This window comes from Xiphias gladius, chromosome 13 (genome assembly GCF_016859285.1).
Source record: "Xiphias gladius isolate SHS-SW01 ecotype Sanya breed wild chromosome 13, ASM1685928v1, whole genome shotgun sequence".
Classification (NCBI taxonomy): domain Eukaryota; kingdom Metazoa; phylum Chordata; class Actinopteri; order Istiophoriformes; family Xiphiidae; genus Xiphias; species Xiphias gladius.
In genome coordinates, this window is record NC_053412.1 from 1,210,789 (window position 1) to 1,236,250 (window position 25,462).

The 25,462-nt window shown below is 43.0% G+C and overlaps 2 protein-coding genes across 3 annotated transcripts in view; one reads left to right on the top strand and one right to left on the bottom strand.

Moving 5' to 3' along the window:
• LOC120798361 (high affinity cGMP-specific 3',5'-cyclic phosphodiesterase 9A-like) overlaps positions 1-9,255 on the top strand; it is a 10,479-nt gene extending 1,224 nt beyond the window's left edge. Inside the window, exons 3-16 of the mRNA XM_040142611.1 lie at positions 913-1,023; positions 1,795-1,944; positions 2,642-2,681; positions 2,761-2,863; positions 3,477-3,640; positions 4,166-4,225; positions 4,325-4,502; positions 5,258-5,380; positions 5,487-5,579; positions 6,143-6,210; positions 6,315-6,417; positions 7,178-7,282; positions 7,841-7,987; positions 9,035-9,255. Coding sequence (XP_039998545.1) covers positions 913-1,023; positions 1,795-1,944; positions 2,642-2,681; positions 2,761-2,863; positions 3,477-3,640; positions 4,166-4,225; positions 4,325-4,502; positions 5,258-5,380; positions 5,487-5,579; positions 6,143-6,210; positions 6,315-6,417; positions 7,178-7,282; positions 7,841-7,987; positions 9,035-9,127 — 1,538 coding nt within the window. The 3' untranslated portion in view covers positions 9,128-9,255. The remainder of the gene's footprint in view (positions 1-912; positions 1,024-1,794; positions 1,945-2,641; positions 2,682-2,760; positions 2,864-3,476; positions 3,641-4,165; positions 4,226-4,324; positions 4,503-5,257; positions 5,381-5,486; positions 5,580-6,142; positions 6,211-6,314; positions 6,418-7,177; positions 7,283-7,840; positions 7,988-9,034) is intronic.
• A 1,126-nt stretch (positions 9,256-10,381) lies between these two features.
• LOC120798110 (H(+)/Cl(-) exchange transporter 4) lies at positions 10,382-24,847 on the bottom strand. 2 transcript variants are annotated; one of them, XM_040142148.1, is made up of 12 exons: positions 24,767-24,847; positions 23,461-23,615; positions 22,733-22,832; positions 21,909-22,096; positions 20,755-20,877; positions 19,395-19,601; positions 18,917-18,997; positions 17,920-18,465; positions 17,404-17,590; positions 15,934-16,332; positions 15,509-15,725; positions 10,382-14,424 (listed from the first exon to the last, which is right to left on the bottom strand). In XM_040142148.1, exons 2-12 carry the CDS (start codon positions 23,584-23,586, stop codon positions 14,334-14,336), a joined length of 2,265 nt encoding a protein of 754 aa, XP_039998082.1. In that variant the 5' UTR covers positions 23,587-23,615; positions 24,767-24,847; the 3' UTR covers positions 10,382-14,333. The 2 variants fall into 2 exon arrangements, with proteins under 2 accessions (XP_039998082.1, XP_039998081.1); XM_040142147.1 differs by lacking the exon at positions 24,767-24,847 and adding an exon at positions 24,575-24,755.
• Between the last annotated feature and the right edge of the window lie 615 nt (positions 24,848-25,462).

A 25,462-nucleotide genomic window follows, 5' to 3' on the forward strand; every position in this document is an offset into this window, starting at 1 on the left:
GAGACAATTCATTGGCAATAAGTCTGATTTTTAAGTTATCTTCGGAACAAAAAAAGCCTTAAAAGTTAACTGGCACCAGCTTCTCAGATGGGCATATTTGCTGTTTTCCCAGTCTTCTATGATAGGAAACTCAGCATTTTTGAGTTTGAATATGTCAACTTTGGCTTCAGAGAATATTGATGATCCTCATTCACTATTTTCTGACATTTTACACACTGAACAATCAATCAGTTGTTAAAGAAAATAAATGTCAGATCCAGGAGCTGCAACGGTAGGTCCATTGGTTGATTAGTTGATGGACAGAACAAAAACAAAGAAAGCAACTATTTTGATGATTGAATCATCCTTTTAGTTTAGTTTTTTTTTTTTTTAAACTGAATATCTTTGGATTTTGGACTGTTGGTCAAACAAAACAAGACATTTGAAGATGTCACCTTGGAAATTATAAGGGGCATTTTTTGTAATATTTTCTGGCATTTTAAAAGACAAAATGATTAATCAAATAAAGTCAGTAATTAAAATAACTGCTAGTTGCAGCCCTACAGTTTTCCTATGATGGAAAAGTACTTAATTTGCCCGAGGTTTTCTGTGTGTTAATTACTTGATACAGAAAAAAAAAATTGAAGCAATTTGATAAAACACGACGAAGCTGGCATACAAGAAGGATTTAGTTGATATTTTACTTTAATGGTACAAACTTCCAACAAATTTGCGATTAAACAAATTACGTAATATTATGGAGTAAAGGATATGAGGATCCTGAGCAGTTGTCCACTTCGCCCGGTTGGTAAGTCAGCCGTGGATGGATGGATGGATGAGGGGGTGGGCTCTGTGTCAGCTGCAGGTGCCCCCTTTCCACATTCAAGGTGTACATGTCAGTGTCAAGAGGTCTCATTTTCATTTCTGGAGCAGGTCACGTCCCACCTGGCTCTGGGATGACAACAAAAATCATCCATTTCATGGTTAACGGGAGGCTGGAGCAGGCCGAGTTTTCAGCCGACTGCTCTGCTGCAGATGTCAAAGGTAAGAGACAGGGCCTGCGGTTTGTGACAGCTGCTGATTTGACATTCATTAGCATAACGTGAACCGTGTGACAACCGCTATTTCCTTTAGACATTCGATTTGATCACAGATGAAGGTGTCAGAAAAGGAGTAATATGTGGAGCGCAGCATGTCTGAAACGCTAGTTTCGGATCACTTCATGGTCATGAATGTTCCTGTGGCTTCTCCGTAAAGACCTGACCTCCATGTGGCTTTGACAGGTCCCCGGCTTAAAGCGCTTTGTCCTCTTTGCCCTTGTCATCTTGAGACAGTGATGAATAAACCATGTGACAGCTGGACAGTGGCTCCTTGTCTGAGGCACTTGACCTTTAAAATTTCCAATTTTTCTGCTAACCAGAGTGAACCTAGGATTTTATACTGGACTTGAAACGTAGGCCCTCTGCTGACGTCGGTTCACAGGACGCTTTACCTTTGGCTGTACCACATGTTTAAACTCAGCTTGGTAAAACTCACTTTAGGTACCATGCCCCTCAGAGGTAGACCAGATAAGCGTCTGTACTGCGGAACTGAAACACACTTTGAGTTATTTGTTTGTGAGGGAGACACTGCAGCTTTCGTTCTTTAACTTTTCGAGTCTTTCTTGCTTCGGACTAGAGGCGCCTGCCAGGTAAACGCATCGTCCTGATGTTTGCGATTAAGTGATTTCCGCACGTGAACTTGATCTGTTTTATTTGTAGTTTGAACCAGACTTGAACCATAATCCTGAACTATCCTCAACTATCTGTGCGACAGATCTGTTTCGGGCAGCGGCGGAGGCGGGGCCTCACCACATCCTGAAGATGTACAACGCCAACGGCAGCGTGGTGAACATCTCCCCCCGGCTGGAGGCCAACAGCGAGGAATCGTACTACCGACTGGAGGTGGTGGCGTCAGATCTGCGGAGTGAGCGGCCTCCTCTGTGATATCTTACATCCCAGAGTCGTTTCCATTATCCGACATGTCCATTTTGGAATGAAAACTCTTTATTTAATGGACGACTTCACAGATGCTGTGAGGTTTCAGTCCCCAAAAAAGGGTATTTTTTCTTAAATCTTGTGGGACCAGCTACTCATATGTCCTCCTACTGTTTTTGGGGAATAACAATTGATAAATTGCAAAACAAGTTAGATTAAAATAAAATCGATGGATTTTGTATTTCTGCACCACAATTTTATTCCTGGCAAAGTGGAGATAAAATTTAAAAAAAAAATGCTATAATTGAACAGTTAAATGAATAAACATAATGTGAAAAAATACACATTAGCAGTGTTTCTTTGAGGGTGGGGCTTCACTGGGGGAAATTTTAAATTAGTATCTCTAAAGCCCTCACTATGGCTCTGGGCACAAGCTCTATTTACTAAAATGATATGAAAATAAACTTTATTCACATTGAACCTTTCGTGCATGCAATGGGGCTCAAAGAAATAAAGTGGTTCCCACAAGGGGGTCTCGAGATGAATCTCATGTGTCACGAGATGATTCAAGGGGTTAAAAAGATAAGAAAATACTCTGACAAATGTATGTAAAATATTTTGATAACGTGGGTTTATCTGCAAATTGCCACGACGTCTGATCTTTTCAGTTTCGTGTCTTTCCGCAGGCGTGGCGATGCCACCAGAGCTGGACAACATGGAATACAGGTGAGCGCGTCCTGAAAGGTGATTGACTGCAGCGCCCGGATGCAAAGGACTCACTGCGGTTTCCTGTCTCCACCTTCAGGCTGCATCACCTGGAGAGCAGGGTCACCGAAGACGTGGGAAAGACGCCGGATATCATCAGCGGGCTGAAGAGCCACGTGGAGTCTTTCAAGAGGAAGCTGGAGGTTCGTCAATCACACAAGCACAGCAGGTCTTTAATCCTACAAAGCCGCAGGTTCCTGGAACAGATTCATTCTCCAAACATGTGGAAATAAGTCGAATCCACCACAGCTGCAGGAGACACAGTCCAAGTCCACATCCAGTCAGCAGGTAAGCTGCTGCGCATGAATGACGGCCGTGACGCTGATGATGCTGAAATGACTGTTGGGAAGTGAGAATCTCAAACTGGCAACTTATTAAGGAACGCTCAGGTAGGAAACCTTGTACCAGTGAGGGGTGGACGATTTCTGTTGTTCACCCGGGCTGTGCTGTGAAGATCGGTGACCGATCCTATGAGGGGTGGGCCATGAGATGACAGCACTCTTACATAGAATTCATTTCCTTCGTTCATAAAAGCGCTCACCGTGTCCGTTTCCGCCGGCTGCGATCATTATATAATAACAACAATAATGAACAATTAGAAAAATAACATGGCTCTCTTTCTGTGTCATCGCCTGTACATCCGCAAGACTATCGCCGGCTTATTTTAAAAAGGAAAACATCATCTTCTAACTTCTGCACACACACACACAAATCTAAGCAAACCTGAAAACGAAAAGTTGTCCAGTGATAATGAAGTTTCATTCTCCCCACTGTCAGAGCGCGGAGCACCTGAGCTGGATGGGTCTGTTCAAGGCCGACGGCGACCAGCAGCTGTCCAAGTTCTGCCCGAAACCCAAAACGCCTCAGCTGAGCGTGCAGGAGGAGCGCCAGCAAGTCCGCAGGAAGTTCCTCAACATGAGGTGACCTCGTCGTAACGCTGCTGTTACTGCTGATTCCTCTCAGCCCTAAATAAGATGTGAACCTGATGTTTATGGAACACGATGGATGACTTCATATTAAGCAAATAGAGTAAAATAAACATAAAACTTGGGTTCCAGCTTTTGCACCTGACCACCAGCTTTTTTTTCTTTTTTTTATAAAGCCATAAATCAGCTTTACAGTTCAGTGAAAACAGATGGGGCTGATGGGTCCCAAATGCCCTTCTTCCATGTAGCTGGAAACATTTGGTGGCACATCACTTAACGTACGAAGTAACAGTGAGTTAACAATCATTAATAGAGGAGCTATTTAGTGTTAACTAGTCACATGAAGACATCGTGATCATTTACTGATGGTGAGCAACAGGAATTCATGATACATCCTGCAGGAAGTCATCATGAGCGTTACCTGCTGCGTCAGAAACATGTTGGTCCTCAGACCTCGACCTGATACAGGTCTGCGGGGGCTTTTCGGCACATTAGAGACTTGTGTCTTTTCTGTCGCAGCTCGCTGCAGGTGACAGAAGAAGTGAGAGAGCATCTGAAAACTCCCATTTTTGACAACTGGTGGGTACATACACACACACACACACACACACACTCTCAGACTCTCACACACACACACGCACACACTCCTTTCACACCTGTGTGTGCTGTCGCTCGCAGGCAGTGGGAGGAGGCGGAGATGCTGGTGCTCCTCCAGGTGATGTACACGGACCTGGACTTCCTGACGGCGTTCCACATCGAGCCGGAGGTCCTGCAGAACTTCCTGTTTGAGGTCTACTGCCACTACAACAACATCCCCTTCCACAACTTCCAGCACTGCTTCTGCGTCACCCAGATGGTACGAAGCAGGACGAGGACGGACTCAGTGTCATCTGAAAATCAAGTGAAAAAGAGATTACAATGATAAAAGGAAAAAAAGAAAAACCAAATTTTTGCTTGAAAAGTTACTTCAACAACGAATCAATTATCAAACAGTTGCCAATTATCTTTTGTCTATTGGCTATTGGATCATTGGAAAACATGTCGATAAATCAATAATAATAATCCAGTAGTATAGAGAACTGACGCAACACTCACAAGGGGCTTTAGGCACAATGAGCACTTTTACTGTTACTTTGATACTTTGAGTATGTTTTGTTCCGATTTCTTACTTTTATCTTAGTCAAATTTTGAATGCCACTTTTACTTGAACACTTCTTCCACCAATGAATATATGGAAATCTATATACAGCTTCAAATATGCACATTTTAATATAAAAATACATTCAACATAGGAAAGTTTAATTAAAAATAGGGGCCAAATATACGAATAAATGCAGCCAGTGAAACATTAACGATTTCTTTAGAATATCTGCCAACGTACAGGTGATTTGTATGTTGATTATATCAGCTTATCCACCAATATATTGGTCAGGGTTGAAATATATATGTGTATATAAAATATTGATTTTCAGTTTAGCTTTGACCTGAGTACAAAAGACAGAATCTCTGTGAGCGCAGGTTAATGTTGTGGAATCAGAGCCGCTTCCCTCTGGTGCTGGTGTTACTGGTGTTGCTGGTGTTACTGGTGTTTGCTGGGACTTCCTTCTGCAGATGTACGGGCTGATTTGGCTGACGGACCTCAGGAATAAACTAGGAAGAGTCGACCTGTTGATCATGTTGACCTCAGCTCTGTGCCACGACCTCGACCACCCCGGCTACAACAACGTCTACCAGGTCACCTCACTGCCGTTCCGTTCGGCTTTTAATCCCTGTGTTTTATAATTCAAGGTCTTTGTTTAAAATTGATGGGTACTTTTTTTTTCTTTTTTATTTCACACAGATCAATGCGCAGACTGACTTAGCTCTTCGCTACAACGACATTTCACCCCTGGAAAACCACCACTGTGCCGTCGCCTTTGGCATCCTGTCCAAGGTACGAAAGACACGATGCGTTAACAGGAATCAAACCACAAAACCACTGATCTTACTGATAAACTTGAAAGAGAGCGTTATTTCCAGCGAAAAGAAAAGAATCTGATTTACAATAACTTTTGTTTTTGGCAGCAAATATCTCAAAAATTTGATGTATTAAAATATCTACAACCAAAATGTTATTCAGCTTTTTTGGTCCATTTCAACTAAGATAATAAACAATGGATAAATAAATAAATGGATAAACAGACCAAATCATATATAGAGGCCCATATGGATGTTTTGCTACTCTTTCTGATTGGTAATATGAATAAATGATTAAAACAAAGTTGTAGATCAAATACGTCTCTTAGCTGTTCCTTCTCTTCATGACACCCAAATATTTTACTTCAATTTTTAAAAACAAACCTGTTTTAATCAAGTACAACAATTAAATTGTCATGACTCATGTTACCCTGGAGTTACTGAAGGAGTTAAATAAAAACACAAAATCAGACTTTCCTATTTAATATTGTAACCGTTGGAAACGCATTAAAGGGCTGCAGAATGTCTTTCCCTTTGCAGCCGGAGTGCAACATCCTAAAAAACCTGACCGGCGAGCAGTACAAACACATCCGCGGAGGAATGATCAAGTAAGACTTCAGCCAACAGCCTCAATCACTTCGTCCACGTTGATGCTGTCTCGTTTGCTCGGGTATTTTTGTTTCATTTTTTTCCCTGAATGTATTTTTTTCAGGTGCATTCTGGCCACCGACATGGCGAGGCACTACGAAATCCTCAACAAGTTCAAACTCATGCAGCCGGTGTTCGACTTCACCAACCAGGACCACAAGGAAGTGGTAAAGAAAAACACACTGAGACCGTCTGTAAACAGTTTTTTTTTCCTCTCTTCTCTGTGTTTTCAGTCTTTTTAGGTCAAGTTTAGTCAATTTAATTTAACTTTTTACTTTTCCCTTCACATTCAAACAGCAAAACAACAGCACAGACGACCAGACCTCTTATTTTTCCTCCTGTTTTGGTCTATATAACAAAAAACTGCCATCATGTATTGACACAGTGTTTTTACTCTACTTCTGCTGATCATTTTCATCATCACTTACATTGTGTTTCAACTGATTTCTAATATATTTTTTAACAACAGTATTTTCCTGTATTCACATCTTTTCCGTATATTTCTAGATCTTCAGTATTTAATTAATGCAGCTATTTTGAAAACAAAAGGTGCTTACACGGGTAAATGAAGATTAAGTGATTTCACATCTAGAACATTGACTCGTAAAATCAATGAAGGGTCCAAAATGAAACGAATAACATAAGGTTAAAAAGAAATAGTCAAATAAGCAGATGAAACAATTAAGACTTAGATCTGGAAAAATAAAACTGGGTCTGGCTCGTTATCAGCAGCAATTGTGCAGGAAATTCAGGAGTCAGCCCATGAAATGCTTCCGAACAGCAAAAGGCAGACACTAGTTTTATTTTCCCTACACTTTGCCCAAGTCGGACCGTTTGAAATTCTAGCTCTCACTCCAAAAGGAACCTCGTGTCAGCAGGACCGAACTCTCTTACCGGTTGCTCCTGATTCTGCGTCCTTGTTTCCAGCTGATGAAGATCATGGTGAAGGTGAGCGACATCTCCAACGAGGCGAGGCCGATGGCGGTGGCCGAGCCCTGGCTGGACTGTCTGCTGCAGGAGTTCTTCAACCAGGTTTTTACTCTCAGTTCACTGATCAACACACGGGAAGCGACCGGAAACGGCTGCCATCAGTGATGGAGAGCGGTAACCAAAGAAACTGAAAAGGATTCAGGTTAGGTATCACTGGAAACAGAGGGCTGAATTCCAAAATGAGACGTCCAGGTTTTGATCACTGTAGCAACATATCTGGATAAAGCTGAATAAGGCCGACAAGGAAAGAGACACCTGGACTAAAACCTCCCTTACAATCCACCTCTCCTCTCACTTTTTCTTAAGAGTCAAATTATTCATTTTCACATGAGAAGTAAAAATCATTAAAATAAAAATCATGAGCTGACTCAAGTACACTAGACTAATACGGTTTGATAAATCTGAGTGCTCTCAACTGAACCAAAGGGGCCCAAACAGTCCTCCAGAATATACGCCCCGTTTTGCTTCTTTAGAGTTGAGAGTTGATTTCAGTGCAATAACGACGCTCTTTCAAAAGGATTCCGGTGTGTGTTGAAATTTAAATAAAACCCGGGACAGACGTGTTTGCCTTTGTTCTTGTTTCGGTGTGTGGTGCCACAGAGCGACACGGAGAAACTCAAGGGGCTTCCGGTGGCTCCGTTCATGGACCGAGACAAAGTGTCCAAGCCGTCCTCCCAGACCAGCTTCATCCGATTCGTTCTCCTGCCGCTCTTCAGCGAGCTCACCAAGCTCTTCCCCTGCCTGGAGGTAAAATATCCCCGCTGCTCTACACTGAACGATACCATGTATCGAGTCTGGTCTTATCGTCAACTCTGCTTATGGATCCGATTCTTTTGGGAGGGAAGTCGTCCGTATTTCATGGAGTGTCTCTCTGAAAAGTACATAAAGTACAACATGTACCTGAGAGCTGATTGATTCATTCATCAGTCAATCGACAGAAAACTGATCAGCGACTACTCTGTTAATTCAATAATTAAAGTAATTGAGCCGTTTTTTTAAAAGCATAAACGCCAAATATCTGCCGTTCCCAGCGTCTCAAGTGTGACGATTTGATGCTTTTCTTTGTCACACATGATAATGAACTGAATATCTTCGAAACAATACATCAAGACGCCACTTTGGTCTGTGTTGAGTTATGACGGGCATTTTTTACTGACACTTGGCAGATTCATCTGAATGAACACAACTGTTAGCTGCAGCCCTAATAAACTTGAAACTACAGCATTTTAAAATCACTACATAAGGACAATATGTAACAGGACTTAAGGGGACACTTACTGAGGATTTGCGTCACTGGACAGTCAAATCGTAGAGAAAACGGGAGAAAGAGGCGCTCACACACTGAGCTGATGCTCCCAGAGTCCGTCCCAAAGACCCAACGCCGTCAGATTCTCCCTTTGAAAAAACCGGCTCTTCGTCAGGTACACACAGGTAACTCTCAGTTTGGGCACAAGATGTGAATTTTTCCCAACGTAATAAAATGTGAGTTTTAAAAAGGAAAATCCTCCTTTCTTCCGCTTTAAAAACAAAAGATGAGAATCATGATATATAAAGTTAAAGCCTCCTCACTAAATACATGTGGATTGGATGGATTAATCATATTTTTTACTTTCCATTTTCAATCCCGACTATTCAAATTAGTCACCAAATGTCTCTCTGTACACTTTTCTTTCCACGCGCCGTATTTGTTGGGAACTGTTTGGGTTCATGAACTGAAGTTTTGGTGTGTTTCTTTTTACGTTTTTCCTTTATTGATTCAAGCCTTTTGACGTTAACCGTCGTGTTGTTGCGCAGCAACACATCCTGGAGCCGGTGCGAAGGGCCCTGGAGTACTACTCTGACATGGAGAGAGCCAGCAAAGACGAGGAGGGGCCCGCTAAAGCCTGAGGAGGAAGAGGTCCGGAGATGTTTTCACTTCACAGATATCAGTTAGTTCAGACCATTATAATCTGCAGCAGCGTGTTAGAACGACATGAATCCATCCCATCGGAAAACGTGTGGCATTGTCATTTGTAGGGAACTGCATGCATAGTTTCTACGCTGTATGTGAAAAATAAGAATAAAGACAAATACACTGTTTATTTTTAGAGTATTTTTCGTATTATACAAAACAAGAATTTCACAGTGCAACTTAGATGTTGGTTGATGTGTGAGATTTGTCCGACAGCGGTGAGAATCAGCGCCACTAAAGTCGAGGGGGAACCACTGCGATCTGATTGGACATGCTGGTTTTATTTTAATGGGAAAATTAATGATCTCATTTGTTTTTTGGTCGACCTCGGCCGACATCCGCTGGTGAAACAAAGACGGGAGGGTAAACAGCTCCATCTAGTGGACAACGTAGGTTTTTACAGTTTTGGTAAGAGTGGGATAAATCCGCAGATGTTCTATATTTTTCTCATAGTCAACAAATCCTTAAAGAGACCCAAACCAACATGTCGTGTGTGTGTGTGTGTGTGTGTGTGTGTGTGTGTGTGTGTGTGTGTGTGTGTGTGTGTGAGAGAGAGACAGCCTGATGTGTCTTATGCCTCTGAGCCATAGAGCAGCTGTTCAGGAAATTACTGAGCCCTTTTAAAAAAAAAAAAAAAAATGAAACTATGTATTTGTGAGCTGTTTTTAAAGATTTGTTTTCAGTAGAAAACCAATGACAATTAGAAGAAAAATATAGAACAACTCCAGACTTATCCTTTAAATTACCCAATGTAAAATTGTTTTTCTCACTCATTTTGATCGATGTGAATCAAACTAATCTATCACTGATTTTATGTGCACATCCAAATGTTTCACAATCAATCAGTCCCTTTTAAACTTTTAAAAAGTGCTTGTTTTTCATTCTTTGCCATGTATGATTGTGCCACTAGTTCCAATCTGTTCTTTTAACTAATACTTTATAAAAAAAAAAAAAAACATATTTAAGATGCCTTGAAACTGAGCTTAGTTCTGACTTTTAGTTTAGAAACTTAAGAAAGTGTTGGTCTTTCCTGCTGATACTGTATGCTGGTCATGAAGATCTATTTTTCTGCCTGGACTTGAAGTCTAGTATTTGTAAGGCCTGGTAACAGCATGATTTACAGCATCAGTGAGAAAAATACAGTCAACTCTGTACACATTTGTAAAAAAACAAAAACAAACTGAACCGTCTTTATTAAGCATCAGCAGGTAAACTGAAAGGTTTATTTTTCAATCACTTCATTCACAAATCCAAAAGCAAAAGTGCAAATGTCTGTTTTCTGGACGAAATAAGAATCTGATAATTATTTGAGAGTTAAAAATAAAAAATAAGCAGAGCTCAACATTAGTGTTTCAGACAAAAGGAAATTAAATTAAAAATGCTCACGATAACTGTTCGATATATACACAGCTTGTTTTTTCCAGTACATTCTCTTGGCATTTAAAAACAAAACATTGATCATTTGCTTTAACAACACAGAGTGTTTTCTATATTTGTGATGCTAAGGTACCAACAAAGATTCCAGTTTTTATGAAGTGTTAGCAGCTTATTTTTCACTACAACAAAGACCACGACACAGGAAGTGACCGAGGGGATAAAAACACTAAATGTGCAGTCGAGGAGCAGGACTCAAGACAAAAATGTCTTTAGCAGTTTCCAGAATCTTTTTGTGCGGTCCTGATATTTCTAAGAGCTTTTTGTTAACGTTTGCTGTCCTGGATCATTTCCAACACCGGAACAGAAACATTAGCAACTTCAAGGACGCTTCTGTCCTTCTGAGAAAGTTTCCTCCATTTGAAAGATCCATCTGCAGCTACACGCGTCACAACTTCTCCTTAATGAAGCGTATTTAGCGTTGAGAGTCACAAACAACACAGGTACCGGGTTATTTTTGTCAGTTTATGTAACAGGCCCCTTCACATGCGCTTTTGTGTGATGGTGAAATATTTGGTCGTCAGTCCCAGATCGTGACACAGGTCCACCAATACTTTGAATCCAGACATTCAGAGACTGCGACGGCCTGCGTCAAAACGCTGGCAGGGTCACGAATTGAGGAACAAATGATCTCCTTTCATTTTGACTTTTTCTGTCTATTTTGACGGAATTTGTGAAGAAAACTACAAGACGGCACATTAGGGCGAAAAGAAAACTCCATGTAGCCGATCTGCTTTGTCTTTATGATTCAGGTTCCAGCCGGTTAGAGACACTTGACTTAACCTGTGGTACTTCGGCTTGAAAGCTGAAAATTTAGTCCTAAGAGAAACCATCATCTTGCTTCGTCCATCAATGTCTCTGTCTAGTGTATTTGAAATCCGTGTGCCGTAGATGAGCAGGAGAAAAGTGAGGAAATTAGCTATTTTCAAAACAGTGGGATATCAAGCGCTGATCTGATACCAGAGTTAACATCTACAAATCTCAGCCTGCTGGATTTATTGCTGTAGCTAAAAACTGCTCATCAAGACTGAATAAATGCAACTGATGGAGCGACCACTGTGTTTCTGTAACGGTCCTGACAAAGAAACTGGATTTACAGTGGACCGGTCACATCTGGCTGACACCTGATCCGCATCGTGAGGTCGGCATCGACAACCATAATGACCCAGTATATCTCATCCGATGGGACAAATCTTTCACAATCGCCGCCGTCGCACAGTGTGTCGGGGCCTTCGGTTCAGTGAAAGCAGGTTTCTTCACGACGAGAAAACACGAATCACCGCGTTTCTGCAGAGAATCGGACAAAACTCCGCTGATTGCCTGGAGTCCGATTTTCAGGGTTTTTGAAACCGTTTGACACAATTAAATTAACAAAAGGTACCAAAAAAAAAAAAGAATGTCTTCTGATCCAACAGTACCAGCAACATTTAGTGTTTCAGACAGTGACACACGGCGCATGAGGTTGTGGCTTCAGGTCAAACCAGGAGGAACACGTTGTCTGGTGTCACTGACACATTAAAATTAACAGTGATACAGGCAGCATTAATATAAATATGGCAGCAACACATAACAAACACAAAGTGCAACAGTCCAACAGACTCCCCAGCTTTAAATAAAACCAGGTACAGAGAGTTTATACAGTGGGATCAGGATTCAGTAGTGCTTCACTTCAAACACATCTGGTTTGTTAAAACTCACAACTGGCCCCACGTTTTTTTTGTTTTGTTTTTAAATAGAGCGTCAGTGACGCCCGAGTACCGGCCCACATCTGAGGATTCCTACAATATTCTGCACTTTTCACAGATTTTCACCTCAACAGCAGATTTAAAGATTTTTAATAAAGTGAAGAAATGTGATTTTTTTTTTTCCCCCCCCATGCTACTATCAACATCAATCATCTGCCAGCGCACGGTTTATTGGCAGCTCTGGTCGAGAATAATATTTCAAAAGGTGTGTTTGAAAGAGAGTTTCGGATGAGTAATCTTAGTTTGTACCCGTAAACTCTGCAGGTCTGCGCCTTCAGTTTGACAGGATACAACATGGTGAGGTTTTATACGCAGAACTTTATAAAGACGACACAGGATGAGAGGGAGAGAGGGAGAGAACCAGTTTTCTTGCAGCGGCTACAACCAGTGCAACTGGCTAGATCACAGTCATTTAATTGATTCACTGACTGACAGAACATTTTAGTAATTGATCGATCACTTAAGTCATCTGTCAAAAAAAAAAAAAAAAGTGCCAAACATTCTCTGGTTCCGGCTGAGAATCTGCTGCTTTATATCACTGTCACTGTTATATCAATATCTTTGAGTTTTTGACTGCTGGCTGGAAAAACCCAAGACACGTGAAGACGTCGACTTGGACTCTGAGAAATTGTGATGGACATTTGTTCTGTATTTTCACATCTTTTAGACCAAAAAAACAAAACAAAACAAACAACCAAAAAAATAAATAAATAACCTGGCGGAAGAATGAATAGTTGCAGCCTGAGAACACCACGACTGTGGGGTCAATCATGACACAGTGAGACCGCCTGTAGTCCCAGACCACCGATGGCTTCACAGAACCAGCTGCAACGACCCAACCGTAAACAGCTAAAGTACAGCTCTGTTCAAACCGTGGAATGAGTGAGAAAACGAATGGAAGCTTGCGAGAATAAAACTGAAGGCACAAACTTGCGAAACAGAAATCGCGGGCAGAAAAAAAACTTAACATTCAGACTTAAAACATGGAGCCCCAATATCCAAGCTTTCAACTTAGAATTTACAGGTGCAAACTTACATGTCTCGACCTTGGAAACAGCAGCTGACAAATCTCTCGACTCAGGGAAGCTTCAGTTGCATACGGCCGAGGGGACGCGAGCAGATAGACCTTGAGCAGAGTTTACAGAACCGAGACACAAAACCCTTTTTCAAACACGCCTTTTTTTGAATGAGAAATATTCCATATAACAACACGGAGCGCCACGTGTGAACGGAGAGTCGGCCCTAAACTAAAATGCCTTTGGGTCATGCGTGGTCATCACTGGCATCGTTTTAAGATTACGAGAGATCGTTATACACTGAATTTTCTTAAGCTTTCCAGACTTTCCAGGCCTGTGCAACAACCCTGTGAGTGAACTCTGTAGCTCCGCTGCCTTCAGTCTCAGCATTTCCCTTGAGCGAGGCTTTTTACATCTGTTATTTGAACCAGCAGCACTAAACGAATGATTGTGAGATGGTTGGTGAGTTTTTTTGTTTTTTTTCCAGCTGCTACCGTTGAAGCTGAAGAAGCGAAAGCGATTCACCAAAGGCTGATATCAGCCGCAACACCAGGAGTTTGGCTCCCTGAACACTCAGCACATGCTCTGCTCTCAGCTTCGATGACATAACGTGACAGTTTCTTTTGTTTTTTCATTTTTTTACCTGATGACCGTGAAGAGAAACAGGACGTTTTAATCACCTCATCAGCTCTGACTTTCTCTACTTTTTCTATCTTTTCGTTTCTGATCTCGGGAGGGTTTGAAATGTTGATTAAAAGCACTCTGTCGCAGGCTAACTTGAACCGAAAATACTCGCAGCGCAGCTACACTGAAAACACATGGGGCAGTGCTGTTGTGGGACTTGCCTGTCAGGGGGTGGGAGGGACTTTTTCACAGGTTGCAGTACAGTAGCGTCGCACCAGTTTCACCTATTTACACCGTCGGCAGACTACAGCTCGTCTCGGTCGCTAATTGAACATGATGGACTCCGGGTCCTGGTTCATCATTTGAGCCATGTGTCGCAGGACGTCCTTCTTAGTGATGATGCCCAGGAGACGCCTGCAGAGACACAGAGAGGGACACGAACAAGTGGTTCAGAGGTCGCTTCGGCTCTTACCTGTCACTACTCGTAGGACTTGCCAGTGCAGCAGAAGAACAATACTTCTTCCTCTGCAGTCAATCGATTTGTCCATTAGCAGAAAATGAACAGGCCACAATTCACGTGATTTCTCAGCCAGACGTTTTTATGTGTTTTACTTTACCTCACTCCAGCCTCTCAGCTGCAAAGACTTGCTGCTTTTCCTTTGTCTTATGTGACAATACACTTCATACCTTTGGATGAAGACGATGGCAGTTTTCACTATTTTTTAGTTTATTGACCAAACAATTTATTGCAAAAATGAATTGGCCTAATTATGGAAAAAAAAAATCATTAGTAGCAGTTGTAAAATCAATCTGCCACCAAGATTCCCCAGTTACCAGGGTGATGATATAAACATAAGAACATGTAATAATTCAACTTGCCCACCAGATGGAGCAGTTTCACTGCAAAAGAACAAAATTTCATTGATCAAAAATCACTGATTGAGAATAAATGTCAAGCATTCTCCAGTTAAAGCTGCTCAAATGTGAGGATCTACTGCTTTTCTCTCTTTTATAGCATTTTGAAGGGAATATCTTCGTGTTGGACAAAACTCTGGAGACGACAGATTTAGATGCACTTTTTAAACAATTTTCCAACATTTTATTGACTGAGAAAATCAAATCAATTGAAAGGGAGAATAAGACAGATGCACCAGTAGCAATAATAATGATAATAATAAAACATTCTTTAAAAAAATATTTACCAACCCAAATCTCCTCTCTGGACCCCAGTTTGTTCAATACTTCATTTAGTGTAGGTTAAATATTCACCAATATTACATGTGATTGTTGTGTGTTTCATGGGATTTTTTTAAAAAATGTTTTTACGTCTGGAAAAGCTTTCGTGGTTCATTGAGGCAATGAAGTCAGGTGTCAACTGCTGCATAATTTTCTATAATTTGGTGAGAAAACTGTTCTTTTATGGACAGATTATTAGAAGATAATAGATAAATGAGCTTGTGAACATACAACTACGGTACCTTTCCTAAACACTTCTTACCCGCTCCTGGTGACCAGACACTGGCGGAGGCCCAGCTTGCGGAAGATGTCCACCACCGTCTCCATGGGCGTGTGGTCCGTGACGGTGAAGGGGCTGAGGTTCAGGATGCGTCGCAGCTTCAGCGGCTGCGGGTTGCTGGCCGGCAGCTGCGGCGCGTCCTCGGTGAAGTAGACCACCGAGCTGCTCACCACGCCGTCCTGCTTCTGACGGGCATTTTCTGTTTAGGGCCACAGAGGAAAGTCTGTTAAAACATCTTTTGAACAAAGCCCCCCCCCCATGCCGTTTTTCTTTTTGTAATGTTTTTATCACACTCAAGAATTTAAAGAACATATAAGGGTTTTTTTTGTGTTCGTTACGATATAGAAATCATAAAAAAAAGGTCTCTGGGCCTGGTAACCGCATGACAACGAATCTAAACTGCTCACTGATGGCGAGGGTGAGATCCCGGCGCTGAACGAAGCCGATGAGCCTCTCCGATTCTCTGGACACAACCACCGGGAAGCCGTTATAATCTGTGTCTTTGATCAGCGTCTCGACGTCCTCCACCGTGGTGGTGTCCTGGGTGAGGACGGCCAGTGGGGGGTCGTTCCTGCGGGGCCGCATCACATCAGTGGCCAGGGTGCGGTGGGTGAACTCGTCCCTGACGTCCAGGTAGGGGTACCCGTTGAGCTGGATGTGCGACTCGTATATTCCCTCCTTCCCGAAGGCGTCAGCCACCCACTTGCTGGTGACGGCGGCGGCCATGAGGGGGACGATGTACTCCAACCCGCCGGTGAGCTCGAACATGATGACCACCAGAGAGACGGTCATCCTGGTCACCCCGCCTGAAAGGACCAGTCACAACTGGTTTGTTACAGGAAATGTACAGTGTACAGGGATGAGACGACTGGTCGATTAATCAACTAGTCCAAAGATTACTGCACAACTATTTTTATAACAAATCAATCAAATGTGAGGATCTGCTGTTTTATTTCACTCAACATCTGTTGTTGGGTTTTTGGATCGTTGGTCGGACAAAACAAGAATCTGGAGACGTCACAATGACTCTGATGGACATTCACAATTTTTACAACGACAAATTTTAACAGACTAAAAATCCAGAGATGAATCCACCATGAAAATAGTCGGTTGTAGCCCTGTGCGTGTGGAGCCTGCAGTTGGCCAGTGGAGTGACTATGTGGGGTTTCTGCAGGTTCGCCAACTGTCACACTGAATGTCATTTAAAGGGATTTCTGCGGGTCTGATGGTGCTGACTGAGACTCCACAGAACAGGACTGAACGGCCTGCTGCAGCACGACAACCCCACTTTTAGTCGTAGAGGCGTAGAACGTCTCCTGACACCGATGCCTAACGCAGGCGGACAACATTTAACACTCTTGTTAAATAAATTCAAGACTCTTTAATGGCGTCTCCTTTTTTAAGGGAACAGATGTCTCAGTGCTTTTACAGACTTTTCAAGACATGCAGATATGCCGTTATAGACTTTTGTGTTTAATGAAAATCAATTATTGAATTTTCCTTTACACAATGTATTAAGTTTGCTCATTAATAATCTTATTTCCTTATTATCGAATTAATGAAATTATTAATTGAATTGTAAAATGCAAACACTAAATAAACCCCCTGATAATATGTTTGAAATCCGATAACCTTGGTCGATAACAGCTGGGGGACGACTGCCAAACCTTAATGATGCGACTAAAAGCAGCGCTGGACAATGAGGTTTGTAATTTCAGAGTAAGCGTAACTTCACTGATACGATACTAGAGTGACTCAGTTAATGAGAATCTTGAGCTGTCAACATCGTCAGATTTACAGCCGTCACCCTTGTGGACCTTCAGCGACTGAGATGCTGTGATACGGTTTTGACGGCTGTATGAGCCGCGTCTACTCACCCAGACAGGCCGCCGCCCCCACCATGGCGTAGAGTCCCGGCGTGACGCAGTCTGCGCCCGGCCGGCACCAGTTCTTGAAGATGATCCAGTCGTGGTGGTGGTAGGCCATCTGCTCTACGGCGATCCCCACGATCCGCCCGGCGATCGCGCCAACCGCCATGCTGGGAATGAAGAGACCTGACGGGATCTGGAGCGGAAACGGAACCATTTCAAGCCGTTAACCAGGGCTTGGATTTCAGAGGTTACTAGGAATTACTTTAATACAGATCCACAATGTCTGACAAATTCCTCTCATCCATTAGTCTATGTTGTCAAATCACCCTCCTTTTTTATTACATTATTATCTTGTTCACATGGACGGAACCATGAACCAGATTTGGCAAATCCTCGAAATAAATCATCTGTACTTGAACTAAATCAAGTCTAAGAAAAGGGAAAAAAAAAAAAAAGATGTTTCACATTAACTATGCAGCTTGAGAAACCGCGTTTATTCCTCATCATCGTCCTCGCACTGACCTTCATGCCGAAGGTGAAGATGGTGATGACGATCTTGAAGACGAGGGCGAGGGCGAGCTGCCACAGGGCGTTGTAGACCCCGGGCCCTGCCGGTCGGTCTGGGATGTCGTCCACTGGTCGGCTCATGTTGGGGTTATTAATATAATCACAGAGCTGCGACGACTCCAGCGCGCCGCAGTCGTTGAAGAGCTCGGAGATGAGCTCGCTGGTGCTGCGGCGGGTGTACGGGTTGGGGTACGCCAGCACCGCGGTGATCCCCGTCACGGCGATGACCTCCAGGACCGGGTACTTCCCCAGCTGGGTGGTTTTCCTCCGCCGGCACCAGGCGATGTTGGCCTGGATAAAGAGGGTCCCCCAGAGGCCGCCAAACACGCCCAGCAGGATGAAGGGGACCAGCTCGGCCATGTACCACGGCGTATGATACTCCACGTAGAACAGCACCAGCCGGCTGTTGCCAAACGGGTTGATGGAGCGCAGTGTGAAGGCGGCGACTAGGGCGGCGAAGAAGGAACGCCACAGAGTCTTCAGAGGGAAATAGTAACTGACCTGCAGGAGAGACGAAGGACGAGTGATCAGTAGGAGACATCAAGTGTTTGTTTTTTTATTTTAAAACAGAGAAATTCCACCTCAACAACCCGGAAGAGCTGTAGACGAACTAAACGCCAAAGCCAGAAAACAACATAACAGCTGGAGGGAGCCAGAAAAGACCAAGAAGAATTAAAAAGCAGGACGAAAACATGAAGGCAGCAACGGACTGGGTCTACAGGAAGACAGAAGAGGAACAAAAAAACCACAAATTGAGCAGAGACTTCCCAAGACAGAATCGCTGAGATGTCTTTAAAGATAAGAAGCAGCTTATCTAGAAAGAAATTTAAAAAAAGGAGGCTTGCTTGAGGAGGTAAAGAGAGAAGAAAAGGAAACCTTATAAAACCACGACGGTCACACACTGTGATTGAAGCGCGAGGCTGAATAAACGCAGCAGGATTTTATAACAAACCTCTTCCAGGCTGAACAGAACTCCTCCGATGGGCGCTCCAAAGGCCACCGACACTCCAGCCGCTGCTGCAGCCGATAACACCTGCAGGGCACGGTAGAAAACAGAAAATTAAGAGAACAGAAATCATGCCAACATTTGCTGTTTCCCGTGTAGAAGTGCTCCCTCCTTCCACAGAACAGCTAGAGCCAATGAAACAAGTCCGTCCTGAACAATGGGAGGAAAAACCTGAAATATTCTCCCTGTCAGCAACGATTGTTTCCTTATTCATTATGAGTAAGATCTACAAGCCAAACATTTGATTGCATGGAAACAAATTCATTTCTCTAATAATTGTATTTCAGTGATCTGGATGCTTTTGAGGGCTTTCAATTCTGGTTAATAGTCGGTTTAGTTTTTAATGACCAGCTGATACCACTGACTCTTCACACTTTGTAGTATTTTTCACTTGCGTGCAAACAGCTGAACAGCAGCGGCGTACCTCCCGCCGCTTGCCCTCGTTCTTGCTGTACTTGGAGAAGATACTGCAGAAGAGGTTTCCGCAGCAGCAGGCCACGTGGACCAGAGGACCCTCCTTGCCCAGGCTGAGACCGGACGACACCGCCAGCACCAGCGTGACCGTCTTGATCAGCAGGGTCCATTTCCCCAGGTAGCCCCGGATGATGAAGCCGCTGAGGATGGTCTTGATCTGCGCAAAACCACGAGTATTGACAACAACATCTGTTACGACTCCGACTAACAATTTTTTTCTCAATAGATTCATCTGATTATTGTTCAATTTATCCGTTAGTCACGATGAACATTTCAGAGAATACCCAAAGGTCTGTAGTTGACAGCGACATAAAATACAGAAAAACCGCCAACTTGCACACTGGTGAGGGTGGAACCACGCAACATTTGTCCCTTTTGCTTTTACTTATCGTTTAAGCACCAACGTCTGTTCTACCTCTACGATAAAAGGCTTGTGATATTGTGCGTTTGTGTAACTCAGTAACTTTTCCAAGACGGTTTTTGTAACTGTTTCTAAAAAAATTTGAGACAGTGGAAGCTGGTGCCCAGTTTCTGGTCAGATCTTTTAACTTGTAGGATAAATATCTGATCAGCTCTCGTCTGATAAGTCTGACGAACCCGAGGATTTTGGCTCCGTTAGTAAAAACGTGTCCCTATGTAGCTTAGTTAGGTGCTGATTAAAGGAGCCTGAGACCAAAACGAACAAAAACAATGGCTCCTACTAACAAGTACTGTGTGTATCAAAGCCTGACATATCTTATTCCTATCTTGTTCCTCCATCGCCATGAACACACACACTCTCTAGTTTATTTTAACTCAGTCCCACAAACACACACACACACACACACACACACACACACCGTCCTGCTGCCTCAAATACTCACTAGAGCACCGGATGTGGATTAATCCGCCGCTGAAAACAGTCCCCAACAAATGCACTAGTTCCTCCGGTTCGTTTGATAAAAACTACAGCGACCAGCTGTTTAAGAAAATTACTGAGACTTTTTAAAAATGAAACCATATATTTATATGAGGTGTTTTTAAAGATTTACGTCTTCAGTAGGAACCAATGGGCTCAGAGCTGAGAGACACAGACAGAGGAGGGAAGTCGAAATAGTGTCGAGAGACGGACTGACACACTGTCGTGTTGGGTCTTTTCATGAGATTTATTGACAAAAAGAAAAAAAGCTGAATAATGCCAGTGTGTGCGAATAATGCTCCTTCGGAGTATTGTAGCATCTGGTGGCAACTGGTTTAAAAAATGAGACGCACGCCTGCTACTGAGCTGCCCGGATCCACTACGATGTGTTTAACATGAGCGGACGGCTTACCTCTGGGATTCCTGAGCCACAGGCGTACGGGGCGAAGACTCGCACCAGTGACACGGCCAGGAAGGAAAACAAAAGTGCCCACAGGACGTACAGAAAGTAGTTCAACACGTACGCTCCCGCTCCCTGAAAGAGCAGAGTCACACAGAAGAACGTCAAATATGGCAGCCACAAAAAAACCTCACCTTTTTATTGTTAGTAAATCATTCATTACTCACTTCCCCCTTTTCCTACATAACAAACACTTGATGGTTCAAATTATAGTGAGCAATAAAATGCGATTTCAGACATTTACAAATCTTTGTCAATCTTCCGGGAATTTTTGAGACTTACAAAGCAATACTTTTTCAACCTAGAATTTGGACGTTCAAATAAAATGTACAGTAAAGTACAGCAAACAGAGCGCACTACTACAATCAGTTAACAGGAACTGATTTCAGACACATCCTTATTCTTATTATTGTCCCTGGAGGGATGCAAACACCAAGTGGAACATACATATTTACCATATGTGAGGAAAATAGAGCCTGTAGTGAAGCTCATGACGACAATAAACCTGAATAGGTTATTTCTCTGTGGTCAAATGTAAAATTCAAACTCATCTGCATGTTCCCTCTTGTATCTGTCTCTCGGTTTTTGTTGTGATAAAGTAACATTTTCTTTTCATAAGCTTAAAATTATGACACAGAGTTCAACTTCTGGACACATGCATAACGCTACGTGTGTATAGAAGACCTTATTTTTATTATTTCCAGATAAAATAGCACAGTAAAAGAGCTTCTATTACAAGGTGTAGCCAATGTCCTCTGTATTAGAATATGAAAATGAAGAATACTAGAATAGTCTGATCTTCACAGTCAGACAGTCACTTTTAATTATTTAGGTCCCATGTTTTGTTCAGTCTCCACAATTATTAAACAGACTACATGATTACTTTTAAGTCGGTTACGCTTATTCACCCACATCTTTTCTCTTTAACGATCTAGCTGTGTGTCTAATCGCTCTATAAAGCGCATTAGCATTTTTAAATGATACGCTATACGCATTTTGACTTGGCTTGGACCTGATCGTGATGCTCTGATAAGGAAGAAGACAAAAAATAGGTATATGTGCAGTTTTTCCGATGGGGTTTTATTTTGGTGAGAGCCAGGTCTGACCTCAGCGTGGCCGGTCATCAGCTCGGCCCACTTCTGCCACTGCGGACACTTGTCTCGGTCGTCGAACGTGGTCTCGTTGGACGTCCAGCAGCACTGCTCGTGGCTGTACCAGAAGGCCGACAGACAGACGCCTTCCTTCAGGTCTGTCATCCAGTCCACCGCCAGGTCGATCACTCCGGCCAGTGTACCTGAAGAGAACAGGAAGCGTCAGTACACCTGAGGCACTATCAGAGTAGTAATGAGATGGTAGTCCTGGTAATCCCCCTGTGATGGGGGGGGGGGGCAAAAACAAAAAAAAAATTCAAACTTGCATGTGAACATGAGAGGAATCAATTAAGGAGTAACGCCACAATAATAACTCTTTGTGATTTTCAAGGACCTTTCAGATTATCGGCATCTGATTTCACTTTATCCAAGATCTAAGTGATCAAATCAAATCTATTCAAGTTTATCGTCATTTCACCAAACAACGTGTTTCTCTGGGACCAGAGTGTATTGTAAAAAATACTGAATATTAAACACATAGTTCACGTTACTTTTCGAGGCTGGGTCTAATGAACGCTCAAAAGCTGTGAAAGGTTTAAAGCTAAGTTAGCCTGCATCTCCACTACTGCTGCTGTTTGACTGAGATTCAACATCACACCCGCTGCCTGCACTTCAGCTTAGCAGCCCCCCCCCCACGCTTGCCGCCACGCAACAAGCGGAAAACCAGCACGACCCAAAGGGGCCCGCGTAGCTTCCCCCTTAATGCTGAAAGGCCTCCACAGCCGTGTGTGAGACTCCATATAGCGTGGAAGTGCTAATGATCGGCTTCTCCGACTGACCTGAGAGCAGTCCGATGAGCAGCATCACCACCCATCCTGACCAGGCGTCCAGCAGGCTCTTGATCAGCTCCCAGATGGACTCTTTACTCTTGCTGGTGATCTGGCAGAAAAAGGGCAAGGACAAAGGAACGTCATTCATTCCCAGAGTTCGCACTGAAGTGAAAGATTCTGTACAGTCCAAACAGAGGAACGAAAAAGTGAAAGTAGGTGAAGTGCTTTGCTCGAGGGAACATCAGCCGCACTTTCCTAATGGGAATAGGTACTTCCGACTTTCAAGGGCCAGATTTTTCCTCCAAATTAAGATACTTGCAATAATAACCTTCACTGTGAGATGCTGGAGGAATCACGTTCACACAGAGACGAGTTTTTCAGGAGGAAAGCATTCGGCTTCCGCGTGTTTCAGAAGAAGAATATGACTAACAGGTTGTTGTGTTGCTTATTGTCGAAGAGCGGGAGGCGGAACAACCTTTGGCGTAGACGCAGCGTGGATTCCCTTTCAAACTGCAACGGGAGGATTTGGGAAAACGTTCTGCCTCCTTTTACATTGTTATTCTTAATAACTCAGCTCTCACCCTCTCACCCCCGTTCGCCATTCTCCTCGTGTCTCTATTCTGCCTCGCGTTACTCTGTCTGAATGGGGGAAAAACAGACTACCAACCTAGACATTTTATTTATTTATTTTTTCTTTCATTCGTTCTCATCGTGTATAAAAGGACACGTGGTCAAACCTTGCGGTGGCGGTCTGTGTCTCTGGATTTCTCCCTCAGCCAGTCGATGGTGTGGAAGTCTTCGTACGTGCCCACGTCAGGAAAAGGCTCGTCCAGGAAATCCATCAAGTTCCCGGCTCCATTCATCTCCTCCGTGGGCGTGGCACTGCTGACACCTGGCAGAGGGGAGCTCATCGTCAAACTGGACCGTTTCAACTCCCCAACAGTTTAGCATAACCTGGTTGAGAGCTGCACACGGTTTAACTGCTGTGATCAAATGATGCTGCGGAGGAGGAGATTATTGTCAGCGTCTAACCCACACAAAAATGACTTGTGATGTTTGTCCCTCTCCACGTAAAGGCCACATTTCCCATCTACCTCATATCCTTTGCTCTAAAACACAGATGCTGCACACGTGTTTGCTCTGCACACATCCACTTCTCCGAAGAGGGACAGTGGAAGATTTACCTCTGTTTGTCTTTGGCTTTCTCATGTTTTGCAGAATCTGTAGCAACAATTTACTTTGATTTCACTGGCGATTAATATCACTAACTTAATAAAACCGCAGTCATTTATTCGATGGTATATAAATGAGACAGCGGAAAATACGTCGGTTTACAGCGCTGCACACCCGAGGTGACGCCTTTAAATGTTGGTTTTGTATGGCCAGCAGTTTAAACCAAAGAAATTCAGTCTGAATTCATAGAAAACACAGAAAAATCTGCTGATTGTTACACTGTTTAGGCTGAAGCAGCACCATTTATAGCCGATTCTGATATAACTCAAGAGTAGCTTTCCGTTGCTCAGCTGATTTACTGGTTGGTCAACTAAGCTTTGGAGCTCTGGAGGGGGAAAAGCAGCAAAAGTTCTCATTACTTTTGGTTGAAAACTGATGAAAACATTATTTCTCGGACTTGGGTGCCACCGTCTGTGCACGGCTCTCAGATATATATTGATATTCTTGCTGAAAGAGGTTCTGCTCGAAGCAAAAAAATGCCACGAACGACTAGATAAAATAAAGCTTGCAACGTTAAATACTGCTTTGTTTACGTTAGCTGTCGAGGCTAACTGTAGCTGCTAATTTAGCATCATCTCCTCTAGCAACGTTAGCTCGTATGATGAAGTCGTATTTTACCTTCGGCGGCCTCCATGTTACAACCCGCCCTGCAGTTGGAAGATGTTTCCTGTAAACTACCGACTCATATAAGGTCGACTACCCTCGGCATTTTAGTATTTAAAGAGGTTATATACATACATATGTCTAAGTATAAATATATATACAGAGAGAGAGCGCGACAGACGGGGACAGATATCGTTTCGCACAAACCGTCAGTCTAACGATACTTCCGTAATCTCGCGTTGGTTGCGTGCCGAGGGCAAAGATCGTCTATTATAAAGATGACTCACACCATAAAGCAAAAAAAAAAAAAAAATCTCCTGTAGCGCTTTTGTGTGGCATTATGAGCATCAAACAGTGGTGGAATAAATACTCGGATACTTCACTTAAGCGAAAGTAATGCCACGTTGTGTAAAAAAAAAAAAAAAATACTCCATTGCAAGTAAAACTTCATGCATTCAAGTTTACTTAAGTAAAAAAATACAACAGTATTGTTGGCAAAATGTACTTAAAGTATCAAAAGTAGGTTCATTTGATGCTGTTGTATCACACACACACACATACAGCACATATATATTCTATTACAGGATTATTATTACTGATGCATTAATGTGTAAATAGCCTTTTACTGTTGGGCACTTTATTCTGCAAAAAAAACCCCATTCTCACGAGGGCATCTGTGAATATAATTCAGCTCTAAAACCTTATTTTCTTAAAGCAAATCAAAAGAGATCTGTCGGTGCAGTAAAAATACCGTATTCAACTTTTTACCTTAAAATCAATTTATAAACAAAAGAAAAAGACGGGTGCCGGGTGGGCTGAGCCGCTCTCCGTTGGCGGTTCGGGTTTCACGGGGAAAACTGATTTTGAGGGGGAAGCCTCGAGGAGGCCCGCGGGCGTAAAGCG